At 36.0% G+C, this 12985-nt stretch overlaps 1 protein-coding gene across 8 annotated transcripts in view; it reads left to right on the forward strand.

The window, feature by feature from the left end:
• Positions 1-5969, forward strand: part of SENP6 (SUMO specific peptidase 6) — a 139302-nt gene extending 133333 nt beyond the window's left edge. For 7 of the 8 annotated variants that reach the window (XM_066253854.1, XM_066253882.1, XM_066253858.1 and 4 more), the window contains one exon: positions 1308-5969. In XM_066253854.1, coding sequence (XP_066109951.1) covers positions 1308-1517 — 210 coding nt within the window. In that variant the 3' untranslated portion in view covers positions 1518-5969. The remainder of the gene's footprint in view (positions 1-1307) is intronic. The other variant, XM_066253890.1, reaches the window with a different exon arrangement.
• The last annotated feature ends 7016 nt before the right edge of the window (positions 5970-12985 follow it).

Consider the following 12985-nt stretch of genomic DNA (forward strand, 5'->3'; position numbering starts at 1 on the left):
CCTATTGAGAGGAGGAAGCTGAGAACCTGCAGAAGGTGCTGGAGATACTGGGTCAGGTGAATCAGGATTGCCTCAAGAACATGCAGGAGACACTGGAGATGATTCTACCTGTACTGCAGGTGTTTCATCTCAAGAAGCAGCTGTTGCAGGCCTCTCTACCTTCTTAAAGAATTATTCCAGGCTAGTCTGAACGGTTGATGACTTCTCTTCCAAACTAGTTCGCCCACGTAGTCCATAATTACAACACTAACGGCATAAGCTGAAACACTCATGTCTCAATTTTTAAAGTTTTTATGGGAGTGAGCATTATAAACTCGAAATGTTTTATGTCAAGACTTGTAATCCGAGGACCCACTCTACTCTTTTATTTTGCTTCTATCATTTCTTATTTGGCTAGCTTCTTCTTTACTTAAGGTCTTAGCTTAAATATCACATCTTTTAGAAAGTGTGTTAAGCCCCCAGACACATACTTTCATACGACTGCTTCTGTCATAGTGTTGACTATATTCATTGTTTTAATTGTTAACTGTCTGTCTGGACTGAGGTCAGCAACCTTTTTATAAGAGATAGATACCAAGTAATAACATTGTAGACTTTGCAACTATATGGTCTCTGTTCCTACTCAGTTCTATTGTGGCAAGAAAACATCCACAGACAACAAGTAAATGAGTTAATGCGGCTGTATTCCAGCAAGGCTTTCTTTATAAAAACAAGCAGTGGGCAGGATTTAGCCCATTAGCTGCAGTTTGCTGACCCCTGATCTAAACCTTAAGATCTGTAAGCAGAAACTGTCTTTTACCTCCAGTGTCTAGCAAAATACCTGATATGTATAGATAACGCATAAATACATAGTAAATGAGTTACTGGTGTGTGTGTGTGAGAGAGAGACAGAGAGGGACAGACAGGCAGGAGGGGAGATAGATGAGAAGCATCAATTCTTTGTTCCGGCTCCTTAGTTCTTCATTAATTGCTTTCTCACGTGTGCCTTGACTGGGAGGCTACAGCAGAGCGAGTGACCCCTTGCTCAAGCCAGTGACCATGTGGTCATGTCTATGATCCCACGCTCAAGCCAGCCACTCTGCACTCAAGCTGGCAAGCCCGCATTCAAGCCAGAAAGCCCGCACTCAAGCCAACGACCTCAGGGTTTCGAACCTGGGTCCTCTGTGTCCCAGTCTGACTCTCTATCCACTGTACCACTGCCTGGCCAGGATTATTTTTCATTTTTAACTCTGGAATGCTTTTGTGTTTTAACCTAAACCATTATTTCTTATAATTTTCTAATATGCATTTAACATTTTTATTTTCAGAATCCAATTCTCAATTTTGATCTACCTATGAATTTGGCAAACTGGTTTCCTCCCCCAAGAATGAAAACTAAAAGAGAAGAAATCCGAAATATTATTCTAAAGCTGCAGGAAGAACAGAACAAAGAGAAGAAGAAGCATAAGGACACTATCTCAACAGAAACATCTTTAGGCGAAGGAGCAGAGCAGAGTGTCAACAGTATCTCAGATTGACCATTTCTGTTGCTTGTCAGTGTTGTCTTGAGAAACTGAGTAATTTTCACCTTTGGATATAGACAGTAAAGAACTGAAGTGCTCACTACTCAGAGTGATTTGGAAATGTTAATGCTTGTATAAATATCATATAATTAATTTCCAGTGGAGTATGTATTAAGTAAGTCTGTAAATATGTTAATGAGGCCAATTTTTTCAGCATTTTTTTTTTCACTTGTTAGGAAGCTTTTGTTATCTTCTGTTAAGATACTTAGAACTGCAACTTCTAAACACAAAATAAATAAATATTTATAGGAGGAAACGATTAATTTGATATTCTTCAGTGAATTTTTATTAAATTCCTCAGTGGGTATGGTATATTTCATGGGAATATTCAAGAATGATAATTTTTTCACATTTCTCATTTGTTCTAAAATAACTTGAAAAATGAAAATAAGATGTACTAAGGCATTTTGAACAGGAATTACATCATTATGTGCTTGTAGCAGGAAAAAATAACAGGTTTTTGAATTGATATATTCCCTTTTGTCCAGAGAACTCCAAAATGGAACAAATATTTATAATTTTACATAAATATTTAAGAAGCAGTAATTCAAAAATAATAACCTTGAATTATACTACTAAATAATGACTATACTTTACCATATATTATTGTCAGCTACATTTCTGAAGATGTCTAAGACTCAGGTTAAAATTACATTGGTAAGTGCATCTCGAGTTTCAAATATCCCATGTTACCTTTCTGTATTACAGCTTAAAATATCCTACAATCTGTGTGATACAGTTAATTGATGAACATTTTAAATCTGTGAACACAGTAATTTAAATAGGAATTCGCTATTTTTTATAATGGCTTTCACTATTTTTTCATTGTTCATTTTCTTGTTGTTTAGATAAAGTGTCAGACTTTGTGCATGAGTTTTTTTAGTGTTATTTTTACATGTAAAAGTACTATTTTTAACTGGTTGCTTAATGCAGGGGGAAAAAATCTCCTCCCTTGAATTCCCCTTTTAAATGCTTAAAATGTGATGGTTTTGATGACATATTTACAACTCATAGGGATCTTGCTTATATCTGCCGAAACTATTATTTTCAGATGAAACGTTATACATTTCTTTTGAATTAATTTTGAGACTTGAAATAGATATATATATATATTTTAAAAGTCATTTTTTGTTAAATGACTTTTAAAATACATATAACAAAAAGTAGTTGAAAGTAAAAGGAAGGCCATGTTTATCATCAACATTTATTTTTAATCTGGCCGTTTCTGGCGTTGTGACCAACATTTTAATCTATTTTATTGAATAATAAAGTTCGTGGTGTGTTTGGGGTAGATCGGGGTCTGAACAACCAGAAAATCTGTTGAGACACTCATTAAGGGAAACCTTAAAGTATAAGCTTAAGAAAAGTTATCATTAGTACCATCAAGTATAGTTTTGTTACTTTAAACTATATTAACATTTTTATTTCTGATTGTTTCTTTTTTTAGGAATAGACCTATTAGCCCAGATAGGAAAAAATAGGAGTTTAATTTTGTTATTACTAAAGATGGACAAGAAATGGAAATTGTTTGTTTTTAAATGCCTGATAGCAGTAAACAAAATTGATATATTTAATTTTTTTAATGTACTGTATTTTGTCAGAATTTAAAGGTACTGAAAAAACTATTCTAAGATGTTTATTTGTTTTTGTTTTAATTTCTAATCGTTACATTTTTATCTTAATAAGAGAAAAATATAACTTGTCCTTTGGGCCATATCAAGTCAATCACATTTTGATGTGAAAAATAGATTGATGCCTGTCAGCTCTCTACAGGTCGAGTATTCAGATATTTGACACTTCTCCCACTACATGTAAAATTCTATTTTTAAGTTGTCTAATGACTTTGTTATATATATACTGAAATATTTGGAGACTGCCAGGTTGAGCTCTAAAACTAGACTTGAGAATCTTCAGTGTATATGAACATTTACTTGATGATTGTGTACTGTGGTACTTCTATACGTAGTGTGAAGTGGCTCTCAATCTTTTTAAAATGTGTTATTAGGAACTAGAAGTTGTGAAACAGAATTTTAAAGTTTAGAGGTTTGTTACTAGGCACTGAAACTGCATGACAAGAATCTGGTGTCTTAAGTAATTAGATCTGTTGTATTTGTTTTCTTGTTGGCTAGAATAACAGTTAATCATTTTTAGAAGAGTTTTAGATTACTTGCCATAAAATTTGTATGTGTCTTAGCTCTTGGTAGTTTAGGAGCAAAGTTGGCATTTAACTAGTTCTTTCCCTTGGTGTTGCTAAGACAACTGAAAACTTAATGATATTATTTCAAGTTCACATAAACCTAAATCAATTAAACATAGTAACCTGTGCTTAAACTCTTAGTCAATTATATATAGGAGATTTATCCGACTATTGTATTGTATAATATAAAAAAAAAATAACAGCTTTAATTTTCCAGATATCACAAATTGTACTTAAAATTGCAGGCAATTTACGTTCTGAACAGGAATAATAAAGAATACATTTTAATATATAAATATATATGATCAAGAGTTGGTGGAGTAAAGCTACTGGAATATGATAGAAAGAATAACTTGGTTAGAAGATAGAGAAGAACCCTTAAGAGAGGAGGTGGTGTAGTGTTGTGTATTTAGAAGAGATAACAAGTTTGCTCTCTCTAGAGATTCCTTTGAAGACAGAGAGATTATTATGGAGGCAAAGTACAGACTGTCTAGCCAAGAAAATGTAAATGTATGGTTTACCAGTAAGACAACCTAACACACAGGGAATACTGGATTGTGTTGGGAAATGTAATCTACTAAAGAATGCGCTGAAATACTGCAGCAGGACTTTCTGGTACCTTTGTTGTTTTTCTACTCTTTGGAAGAACAAAATGAGTTATCAAAACTGCTGTTTGAAACTTAAATTTAACCACAAAGGAAGGAATTGGTTGATCAAGTTGAAGAAGTATGTACCTTGAGGGAAAGTAGTCCTACCATCTTAATTCTCACAAGCCAGATCAAGGAATAATGGTAGGGTACCCTAAACTATTAAGATAATCAGAGTGCAGTGTACTCAGGAAAATATGATAGATTCATGCCTGAAACAAAAAAAAGTTAAGTTTATAGGGCTTTACTATCTTTATTGCAAATAACAGTTAAATTGTCCTTATTGCAGATGATTACAGTGAAAAGCATATTATCCAAAACAAGTATTTTTATCTAGAAGTATGCATCAAAATCACCTGGGGACCTTTTCAAAATACACATACCTGAGGTCTTAACCCCAGTGGTGCCATGTATTTTGAAATAATTCCTCAAGTAATTCTGGTATGCATCCTCTGTGTCAAGCCACTGATTTGAAAGGATCGGTATAGGTACCTGGCAGCTATTAAGTTGCTGGTCCAAACGTTAGTAAGCCTTGTCTTTGTTTTATTCTTTCAAATGCTTTTGCTACCCTACTCCCATTCCCCAAATTCTCATTAAGATAGAAGAGGTTAAGTTGTTGTTAATAAGCTTTTAAATCTAGCTAGGGTTTGCAAGGTTTCTGAGCTGTCTTACTAGCCTCATTTGACCTTTAAGAATTTACAAAAAAAAAAAAATCAGTTCTCTTATTATCTGTTTTGATGGCTGTTACCTCTCCCATTGTCAAAAATAAATTAGTTCTATTTTTTTAAAAAAAGCTTTGATAAATTGTAAAGAAAATTACTAAGATAGGCAAAGGTTAGAAACTGGCAGATAAATCTTGTTTTTCAAAATGAAGAAAGATTCTGCAAATTAACACCAACTCTTGATAAGATTCTAAAGTAAATTATTAAATGGATGGTTTGTACACTCAGTGGTCACTAGGAATTAACTGGAACCACAACAATCAAGGTTGTTTCATATTTTTTAATAGAATTTTGGATGAGTCAATCTAGAATTCAGCCAGACTAGCAATTCTCAAAATGTGTTTGATAAATATCCCTCTAGTTTTGAGGGATATTTATAAGTTCTGTGGTCAAATAAGTTTGTAAAGTGTTTAAATCAAGTTAAGCAGGTTCCTTGGAGCTTTTAATGTATTCATGTGCAGAATGGTTTAACAAGAAGAGAATGTAGAACACAGCCTGTTCGATACAGAATTTGGCCATATTTTCCTTTTCTTTTGGACTGGTTCTCTAAACTGCCTGACAAATGCTCCGCATCAGAAGACTGAGTTAACTGTTTGGAGTGTGTTTGTGAACTGAATTTTAAGAAAAGATGCTTTTGAAACTATCTGAGGTTGGTTATTTACATTTTATTTTACTAGTTGGGCATGTGATCTGGGAACTTGAAAATAAGTGACCAGTGTCTTGGGAAAATGAAGTTTCATGAGAAGCATTTTGTATAATAACCATTGTAATGAAAACTACAGGTCTAATCCTTGTATATAAGTGGGTTCTTCTAAAAAAAAAAAAAAGGCAGATTTGATGATACTGATCTTTTCTCACCAAATCCCCTAAACTCATCACAAGTAGAAACTGCAGATATATGAATGTGAATTGAAGGATATCTGAAGGCCTTTTTCCTGTTTATATTTTAACTGCTAGCTTACACCCCTCCCAAGTTCCTCGCCATCATCCTTTACTTTAGAATTAAACTGCAACAGACAAACTTTATACCTAGAAGCGTTTTTTTTTTCTTCTGAAGAAATCTATGCAAAAAAGGACACTTGATGCCCGACCTGTGGTGGCTCAGTGGATAAAGCATGGACCTGGAATGCTGAGGTCACCAGTTCAAAGCCCTGGCCTTGCTAAATTTAAATCAAGGCACATATGAGAAGCAACTACTACGAGTTTATGTTTTCCACTCCTCCCTCTTCTCTCTCTCTTTCTCAATAAATAAAATATTTTTTTAAATTACACAAATTTAAGAATAAACTACATGGTTCATAATAAAAAGACTTCTTTAAAAGACACTTTATTAACTGAATATACTTTGAATATTTTTAGTTCCTCAATAAACTAGCTATGTACTTGGTGACAGCAGAGGATTTGATCCAAAACAAATTAGATGAAAAATTGATCCTTAAATATTGAATAAATGAAATGTTTTGAGTGCCTACTTTGTACCAGGTATTGAAAATTTAAAACAATCGGATAAACCTATATAACCATTTAAAAAATTTTTAATTGAATTTTAAAAAGAAAAAGAAACATCTATTTATTTCTATATCCTTTGGTTGATTCTTGCATGTGCCCTGACCAGGGACTGAACCCGCAAACTTGGCACATAAGGTTGATAACAAACCTGTATAACCTTATTAACCAAAGTCACCCCAATTAATTTAATAAAAAATAAAACAGCCAAATAGATACCATCTTCTCCCTTCGTGGAGTTTCCTAATAGTGTAATGAGAAAAAAACATGTTAATCAGCCTCATAAGTGAATAATTTTAAATAACTGCCATGTAGGGAAAGCATAACATGTATTCAGAAAAGTATAGTCTAATCTGGGGAAGTCTTCCTTGAAAATTTAAACTATTGATAGAAATAGACTGATCAAAGTCCAAAAGGAAAAAAAAAAAGTCCAAAAGGGCAAGAGAATTGTTTGCAGCATGTGTAAGGTCACTGAGGTAGGGAGATGTGCAAATTTTTCTAAATAGTAATGGCTTCATTTTACAAGTGTGTACAATATACAGACACTGTTGTAGGCTTTTTAAATGTATGGTTCAGTTACTCTTCACAATGACAATTTGAGATATGTACTATTATATTCTCAATTTACAGGAAGACAAACTAGGTCCAAAGAAATAGGTTCTACAGCAAGGCAAGGCTGAGCTTTGAACACACCACCTTACCCTAGAAGCTAGGTTAACCTGGTTAAATAAGAGAAGATGAAAATAAGATGTGGCCCTGGCCAGAAGCTCAGTGGACATAGCATTGGCCCAGTGTATGGATACCCTGGGTTTGATTCTCAGTCATGGCACACAGGAGAAGTTAACCATCTGCTTCTCCCTCTCCCTCTTCCCCTTCTGTCCCTCTGTCTCCTGCAGACAGTGACTCAATTGGTTCGTGTGTCAGCCCTGACTGCGGAGGATGGTTTGGTTGATCCGAGCGCATCAGCCTTAGGGGCCAAAAATAGCTCGATACTCGAGCCTTGGCCCCAGGTGGGATGGGTAGATCCCAGTTGGGGTGCATGCAGGAGTCTGCCTCACTCTCCCCTCCTCTCACCTAAAAATTAAAAAAGTACATATTTTTTAGAGATGCATTATGGCTGAATTTTGATTACTATGGAAATAGGTTGCATGCTTAAACATTTTCATAATTTAAAAAACAAGATTAGGGCTTTGGCCGGTTGGCTCATCAGTTGAGCGTCAACCCGGCGTGTTGAAGTCCCAGGTTCATTTCCCAGTCGGCACACAGGAGAAGTGACTATTTTCTTCTCCACTCCTACCCCTTCTCTCTTCCCACAGCCATGGTGAATGATTTGAGCATGTTGGCCCTGGGCACTGACATGGTTCCGTGGCCTCCCCTCAGGCACTAAACTCAGTTGCAGAGCAACGGAGCAGCAGGTTCAGATGGGCAGAGAATTTCCCAGTAAGGGCTTGCCAGGTGGATCCTGGTTGGGGTACATGTGGGGAGCCTGTCTGCCTTCCCACCTCTCACCTAATAAATAAAATAAGATTAAAGAAGGTCTGTGTAACTGTAGCTCAGAATTAAGGTAGAAAGGTAAGCTGGGACCTGGTCATGCAGGGCCTTGAAGCCATGTTGAAGATTTTGGTCGTCTTGTCACAAGCATTTCAAGCAGAGGAATTGACATGATTGACTGAATGCTATAAAGAGTGCAGTGGCAGTAATGAAACATTACAGGGGGGTAAGAGTACAAGCTTCTACTATAGTAATTATTAATTATTATAGGGTAAAAGGCACAATTATGCCTGTGATCATAGGATGCTAAATAGGTATGATTTGGACATTTCGAGATGTCCCTTTTAGAAACAACAGGAAAGAGTGTCCATTGCCCCAGTCAGAACTTTCCTTTTTTTAATGAGCAAATTGTCAATGATACTAAAATATAAATTAAATATATCGCTGAAAATTGGGCGTAAAATGATTAACTGAAGATATTGACAGAAAACTGATTTTTAAAAAGTTATAAAGCACATGAAGTTACCAAAGAAAAAGCATTAACATTTTATAAAAACGCCAAAATTTTATATTTTAAAAACAAACATAATTCTAAGAAAAATATTTTTAATTTGGGGTTTTTTTTTTAGTGAGAGAGGGACAGACAGGCAAGGAGATGAGAAGCATCAACTTGTTATTGCAGCACTTTAGTTCATTGATTGCTTTCTCATATGTGCCTTGACCAGGGAGCTTGAGCTCAGCCGGTGACCCCTTGCTCAAGCTAGCAACCCTGAGCTCAAGCCAGTGACCATGGGGTCATGTCTATGATCCCACACTCAAGCTAGATGAGCCAGCGCTCAAGCTGATGACCTTGAGATTTTGAACCTGGGTCCTCAGCGTCCATGGCTGCCACTCTATCCACTGTGAGACCCCCTGGTCAGGCTAATATATGTATTTTAACCTCTAAAGTAAGGCTACATCTTCCCAAGTAAGGAACAATTTTGCATCAGAATCACCTGAAGGACTCGATAAAACATATACTGGGCCCCACCCCCAGTTTCTGATTCGAGGTTGTCTTCAGTGAGTTCAGCAAATTTGCATTTCTCAGGTTCCCAGAAAAGATTACATTTTGAGAACCACTGATGTATTTATTTCTTCTCAGTAGTATTTTCAGCCTGGTTTGTGAAAACCTTCTGATGCAGGTTAGACAAAGGAAGCACCAACTATCAAAGCATTTGGATTCAATGAAGCACTGTTTATAATTATACATGTAAATAACTGAGTCATATAAACATACCACACAGCTTTGCTATTTTTTTTGAATTGTTAGTCTGGATTTACCTTTTTTTATTTTTAACACATTTGTATCCTTTCATACTCCCCCCCCCCAATAGTCATATGATCTCTATAGAAATATATGTTTAAAGATGTATTAATTGTTTTTCTTTTTAAAAAACTGTAATAATATAAACATTTATCAGCATCTTTTGTCTCTCATCAATATCTTGTGACAATAAAATTCAAGCCACCAGGTATAATCAAAGTCAGTTATATGATGGACCACAATTTATTTAGCATTCCCTTAACGCTGTCAGTCCTGATTTGCTTGGTTATACTATAGCAACAATTCCCAAATCTCAGGCGTTTACCCTCCCCAAAAAGTTTGATTTCTTTGGTCATGCTACATGTCCGAAAGGGAAAGCAGGGAAACCCTGCTCATCAGTTGCTCAGCTATCCAGACTGATAAAGCTCTAGGTTGATACAAAAAGCTTCCATGGCCACTAGTGTGGGAAGGGAACCTGGTGAGAAGCACATCGACTCGAAGCTTCAACCCCAAAGTGGTAAATCACTTCCAATCGTACTGCACTGCCTAAACTAGTTAAGTAACACTGCTAATTTCAAAAGGAACAAAGGAAAAAAGCTCACTCTTACCACATTTCCAGAAGAGGACTATTTTTCACAGTTAAGTGACTACCATACTACTAAAGGGCATTCACTTTTCCAGTTTTTTTGCAGTCATGAGCCTGTAATATATTTCTTTTTATTTCTTTATATGATATAAAAAGATATATGATATAAAATCTATTTCTTTGGAATAGATTACCAGGGGTTGCTGGATCAAAGATCATATGTATCTTTAATTATTACAGATGTTATCACCTTGTTTTCCAAAAGGATAGAGGAATTTATATTTCTTCCACTGACTTATTAAAATACAAAATTTCCTATATCCCCAGCAGCAATAGGTATTATAGCTCTTTTTAATTTTGTGAGTCTTGTGAGTGTTAAATTCTTTTCATTATTATTTTGATTTGCATTTCCGTTGTCTTTGGTTGAAATTTATTTCTGGCTTAACTTCCATGACAGATACACCTATGTCCATTTTTCCATGAAATTGGTAGTTATCTTTTTTCTTCTATTAATATTTAAGCCTTTTGTATTTTACATTGTCATCTATGTTATAACTGCTTTTGGTAATCTATTATTTATCTGTAGACTTTGTTTATATATTTTTTCCATATTAAAATTTTTATTTTTATGTTTTTTCTGAGTTTTCAATCTCTGATAAGCAGCTTCTTGACTCCTGCTAGTATATATAGTCACATACTTGCAAGATTTTAAGAAACTTTATTTTGCATTTACAGTTTATTATTTTGTATCAGTTTAACATGTGCAGTTAGAGGTTAGACAATCATATACTTTAAAAATGCAATTTTTAAAATTTAAGTATTCAAACTATGGAATTTATTTCTTTGTATGGCAAAAGATGGCTGTTAAATTCTCAAATTTTCTTCAAGATAAGTCATCTCTGTCAGCATCATTTAGTACTTTTGGCATTAATTATTTTCCATCTTTGTTATATGTTAAATTATTATATTACTAATAGTTATTTCTGAAATTTCACTTTGTTTTTTTAATAGATCTATTCATTACTTCATTATCCCTGATAATTTTTATAAGACGTAGTGAAAGCTGTACCCAAAGGAAGTTTATAAACTTAAACACCTTCATCATTAAACCCCAAAATAAGCAAGTAAAGGAACTAAAACCTCATGTTAAAAATTAGAAACAGGCCTGACCTGTGGTGGTGCAGTGGATGGGGCGTAGACCTGGAAATGCTGAGGTCGCCGGTTCGAGACCCTGGGCTTGCCTGGTCAAGGCACATGTGGGAGTTGATGCTTCCAGCTCCTCCCCCCTGTCTCTCTCTCCTCTCTCTGTCTCTCTCTCTCCCTCTCTCTCTCCTCTCTAAAATGAATAAATTTTAAAAAATTAGAAACAGAGCCTGACCTGTGGTGGCTCACTGGATAAAGCGTCGACCTGGAAACACTGAGGTCGCTAGTTCAAAACCCTGAGCTCACCTGGTCAAAGCACATATGGGAGTTGATGCTTCCTGCTCCTCCCTTCCTTCTCTCTCTCTCTCCCTCCTCTCTAAAACAAATAAATAAAATAAAATAATAAAAGAGCATTCATTTAAAAAAATTAGAAACAGAATAAAAAATATTTTTAAAACACAGGCTCTCGAACTTATTCCACTGTCACACACACACACACATACCTAAAAATTTGTTTTTATAAAGATAAATTAGATAAACATGTGAACCTGATCAAGGAAGAAATGAAAATTAAAAAAAAAAAAGAGAAAAGGGACAGACATCACAGATAAAGGTTTTAAAAATTGATTTTAATTAACATTCAACTATTCCCATGCCAGAAAAACAGGTGAAAAATCTCCTAATTAACTTAGAAGGCCAGCATACCTTTATAAAAAATCCTAGTAGGCCCTGGCTGGTTGGCTCAGTGGTAGAGCATCGGCCTGGCTTCCAAAGCTCACCAGTCCTGGGTTCGATTCCCAGCCAGGGCACACAGGAGAAGCGCCCATCTGCTTCTCCACCCCTCCCCCTCTCCTTCCTCTCTGTCTCTCTCTTCCCCTCCCACAGCCAAGGCTCCATTGGAGCAAAAGTTGGCCCAGGCGCTGAGGATGGCTCTGTGGCCTCTGCCTCAGGCATTAGAATGGCTCTGGTAGCAACAGAGCGATGCCCCAGATGGGCAGAGCATCGCCCCCTGGTGGGCATGCCGGGTGGATCCGGGTCGGGCACATGCGGGAGTCTGACTGCCTCCCCGTTTCCAGTTTCAGAAAAATTAAAAAAAAAAAAAAATCCTAGTGAACAGGTCAAAAAGGAAAACAAAGGGATTATGTAATATATGCCTCGAGACTGACAAAATCTAAATAAAATATTGGCACTTACAATCTAGTACTAGCAAATGATCCCTATCACCAAGTTCAAAGAAAGATGTTCAGTATAAAAAATGTAGTAATTGTGGCCCTGGCTGGGTAGGTCAGTTGGTTAGAATGTTGTCCCGACAAGCAAGGTTGTGGGTTTGGTCGTGGATCAGGACACATACAAGAATCAACTAGTGACCGCATGAATAAGTGAAGCAAAAAAAAAAGGTGGCGCAGTGGATAGAGCATCAGACTGGGATGCGGAGGACCCAGGTTTGAGACCTCGAGGTCGCCAGCTTGAGCACGGGCTCATCTGGTTTGAACAAAGCTCACCAGCTTGGACCCAAGGTCGTTGGCTCGAGCAAGGGGTTACTTGGTCTGCTGAAGGCCCATGGTCAAGGCACATATGAGAAAGCAATCAATGAACAACTAAGGTGTCGCAACAAAAAACTGATGATTGATGCTTCTCATCTCTCTCCGTTCCTGTCTCTCTCTCTGTCTCTGTAAATAAATAAATAAAAAAAAAACCAAACAAACAAATAATAAAAATGGATGTTTCTCTCTCTGTCTCTGTTTCTCTACCTTCCTTTCTAAAAATCAATCAATAAAATATATACATATAGCCTGACCTGTGATGGTACAGTGAATAAAGTGACAAC

This window comes from Saccopteryx bilineata, chromosome 1 (assembly GCF_036850765.1).
Source record: "Saccopteryx bilineata isolate mSacBil1 chromosome 1, mSacBil1_pri_phased_curated, whole genome shotgun sequence".
In the NCBI taxonomy this organism is placed as follows: Eukaryota; Metazoa; Chordata; class Mammalia; order Chiroptera; family Emballonuridae; genus Saccopteryx; species Saccopteryx bilineata.